The 3,414-nt window shown below is 39.7% G+C and overlaps 2 protein-coding genes across 2 annotated transcripts; both read right to left on the bottom strand.

Moving 5' to 3' along the window:
- Window positions 1-211: 211 nt before the first annotated feature.
- Window positions 212-1,239, bottom strand: LOC110182375 (seminal metalloprotease 1). Its single transcript, XM_020950415.2, has one exon. It carries the CDS (start codon window positions 1,168-1,170, stop codon window positions 385-387), a length of 786 nt encoding a protein of 261 aa, XP_020806074.2. The 5' UTR covers window positions 1,171-1,239; the 3' UTR covers window positions 212-384.
- Window positions 1,240-1,815: 576 nt separating this feature from the next.
- Window positions 1,816-2,797, bottom strand: Semp1 (Seminal metalloprotease-1). The gene is made up of 2 exons (XM_020950413.2): window positions 2,559-2,797; window positions 1,816-2,495 (listed from the first exon to the last, which is right to left on the bottom strand). Exons 1-2 carry the CDS (start codon window positions 2,758-2,760, stop codon window positions 1,939-1,941), a joined length of 759 nt encoding a protein of 252 aa, XP_020806072.2. The 5' UTR covers window positions 2,761-2,797; the 3' UTR covers window positions 1,816-1,938.
- Window positions 2,798-3,414: the final 617 nt, after the last annotated feature.

Here is a 3,414-nt window from a genome sequence, read left to right as displayed (position 1 = left end):
ACCCAGCTGCTCCCCAGGACATTTGCATCTCGCATATAAATCGCATTAGCAGCACGCAATTACGAGACCAGGACACATGGGGCGCAGGGTTTTGCGGTTTTAAGTTTCCGAAGGAAACTCTCCGGCAATAAACAATTACGCCAATAGTTTTTAGCCTCCACACATGGCAGATAACAAATAATCAGAGAGAGAGAGAGAGGGAGAGAGAGCCTTGAAGGGGTATTTAGCTTTAATTTACGATTTTGTTAAAAATAGTACTGTCCGACCAATGACAATGATAGCGTAGATCAATAAAAACGATCTAATCGCCTCAGTCGCCGGACACGATGTATTAAGTATGTATATATCACATTTGACTAGGCACACAGTTCACCCGATTCTGGATCACAGCAGAATGGGGCACTTGTACATGATGTTGATCTTGTCAATATCCTTAGAGCTGAGACCCAGCCTCTGGCCGATATTGGCGGATGAATCCAGTGGCGTTATGGTATCCTTGCCGTTGGTGGAGAAGGCTCCCGGCCGATAGTGAAGGCAACTGTCGTAGTCATAGCCCACTTCGAAATCGGTGACCACAGTATCGGCGTATTTCTGGAAATTAAACTCCTTTCCAGGCACTATATTGTCATAGTGCACATCTATGTAGTCATCGCGAATGGCCGAGCTTTGCTGGTGATAGAATCCCATTGCGTGCATGAACTCATGGAGTATAGTTCCGGGTCGGAAGCAACCCTCTCCTATGGGATATATCTCCAGATTCATTTCCTGTGGTTTTCCCTGATAACCCACAGCCGTGTAGCAGCCACCTTCCTTGGCCGTAACTGTCAAATAGTAAGTATCCTCTGCGGTGGCCTCTCGAAACCGGATGCAGGTATGCTCCTCCAGCGTCTGGATGCCCGCCTTGATGGCATTCTTATGGACATTATCAAAATCATCCGATATCCGGTAGACAATCATATTATTTGGCCACCGCTTTGTAGTATCAATCAGGCCATTGCGTGTCTTGGGAACACCCTGCTCCAGCATCCTCTCCTGATCCGCTGTCAACACCATATCACCTTCCGCAAAGCCAGCAGATTCCTCGGGATCATAGACACCTGCCGGCAGGGGTTTGCCAGAACTGATGAGCACTTGCAGTAGCAGAAATAATGTTATTCCAAGTCTCGACATCTTGCCAGTTCAATTCCTTAAACAAGACTAGTAAACTCGACAGGGAACACGTCCACCTAAATATAAAACAAGTGTGATCGGCCTGCAAGCCTTTCCCATTTTAGATTAGATACAAAACGGGCAAAAACCTATTTCGCAAACTGATAATGACGGAGGGAACGTCCAATTGGATCAAGGTTTATGGTTCTAATGTCACCTGTCATTGGGGCGCCTTCATTACCTTTCATTAGTCATGTAAGTTTTCGATTAATATCTCTAACATACGTCACCAATTGTCTTACGGATTGCCGCAATTCACAATGAGTGATAGTAAAAATAAGAAATATGTAAAAAACCGAAAGTCAAGTGGAAGCATTGATTGAATTTTTTAAGTGGCCAGAATATATATATAATTAAAGCTTCCAGAATATGAGTAATTCCGGCAAAATCGTCAATTGATAACTGATAAAGAACCCAACAACCGGGACACGCGTAATCGTTCCGCTAAACACAAGTGTTCGTTGGGTTGTCTATTCCGTGTTTGAATTCGGTTTCTTATCGCCACACCGAAAAGAATTCTCTTTTTGAGAACCCTTGAAAGGTACTTCAACATGGCTATCAATCGGTTCTCTTATGGCTTCCAGAAATGCTAAAAAAGAGCTCAAGTTCTATGCTCACTGATCCAGAGAACTCACAGGGTTTAGTTTTATTTTCTTCTCAATAGATCTTTCTATGAAACTTATAACTAGATCTCTTTGCTGACAATCTATAGACCATGTCAAAATTAGATTAGACATAGCCGTGACACTTGTACATTTTGTTAAGCTTGCGAATATCCGATTTAGTCATTTTTATGCGCTGACCCATATCGTAATTGCCTTTTTTCAGGGCAACTATTGTCGGCTGGCCGTTTTTGCTAAATGCCATAGGTAAATAGTGCATAACGCTGTTGTAGTCATAGGCTTCACCAAAGTTATGCCAGTGGGTCGTGTCGTCCTCATTTATAAAGTTGGTAAACTGATTTTTGTCAATATTTTCCCACTCGATGCGAACATACTCATCTCGATTTTGCGACACATGCTGATGCTCAAAGCCCAGGGAGTGAAGGAGCTCATGCATTATGGAACCGATGCGGAAGCAACCCTTGCCAATCTGATGGGGTTGTAAATTAATTCTATTTGGCGCATTCTTTCTGTAGCCCAGAACCTCAGTATTGCAGCCATCATTCAGTCCAGTAATATTAAGGGCCAATGGTAGCTCCTCTTCCTTGGCTATCACGTAAGTGATACACGAACTGTTCATAATAGTGGCCATCGCTTCGGAGATATGAGCCAGCTGAGCTTTGTCTTGAATAAGAAAATTGATAAATGTTAAAGGTTTATCCATATCATAATACTAAGTATTATTACCAAAAACATTGGGCTGGATAAAATAGCGGACTGTGGCATTTGGCCAGCGAAAAATCTCATTGCCGATCCCATTTCGCCGCTTGGCACCACGATTCAGGATGTCGCCTTGATAGTATGTTGACGTTAGTTCCGGATCACTCTCAAGTGCATTTAAAGGTTCCCAACAGAACAATAAAATCAAAACTAACTTTAATCCCAACATTTTGATGACAAAAAGCGAACTGAACTGTCCAGCTGAACGGTGCAGCAGATTAGCGTTTCAATAATGCATTTTCCATGCTTTTATGGAAGTTATTTAATTAATATAATTACCAATTCTGTAATGCTATTTGCAGTTCAAATACATTTGGCAAAAAGGGATTTTTCTTGATCTACAAATTTTAAAAACATTACAAAATAATTAAAATATATTTTTTAATTTATTTTCTTTGTTTACTTCCAAATTAAGACACACTTTTTTGATCTAATTGTGGCATACTCACGGGCTTTATAATTTTATTCAGAACCTTGAAACGTTGTGAAGGATTCATTTCTGACCCTAAAAATCATATATATTCTTGATCAGCATCAACAGCCAAGTCAATCTAGCTATTTTTCACAGCAAAAATATGTTTTTAATTTATTCAACATTTTTTAAGTGGTTATTTTGTCAAAACTGTCAACAACAAAAATGACAAAATTTGTAGTTTTATAAAGTTTTTAATATAGTATGCAGATTTATTTAGCTAATAAAAACTAATATAGGAAAGCTTTCCGATTTGAAATTACTGTACTTTTTGCTGAGTTATGAGTTTTGGAAAATTTAATTTATAGTCAAAATTGTCATATAAAATATAGAAAAAATCAACTCAAAGAA

This window comes from Drosophila serrata, unplaced genomic scaffold (genome assembly GCF_035046125.1).
Source record: "Drosophila serrata isolate PLE 108 unplaced genomic scaffold, ASM3504612v1 contig_240, whole genome shotgun sequence".
Classification (NCBI taxonomy): Eukaryota; Metazoa; Arthropoda; class Insecta; order Diptera; family Drosophilidae; genus Drosophila; species Drosophila serrata.
This window is presented reverse-complemented; position numbering and strand designations above follow the sequence as displayed.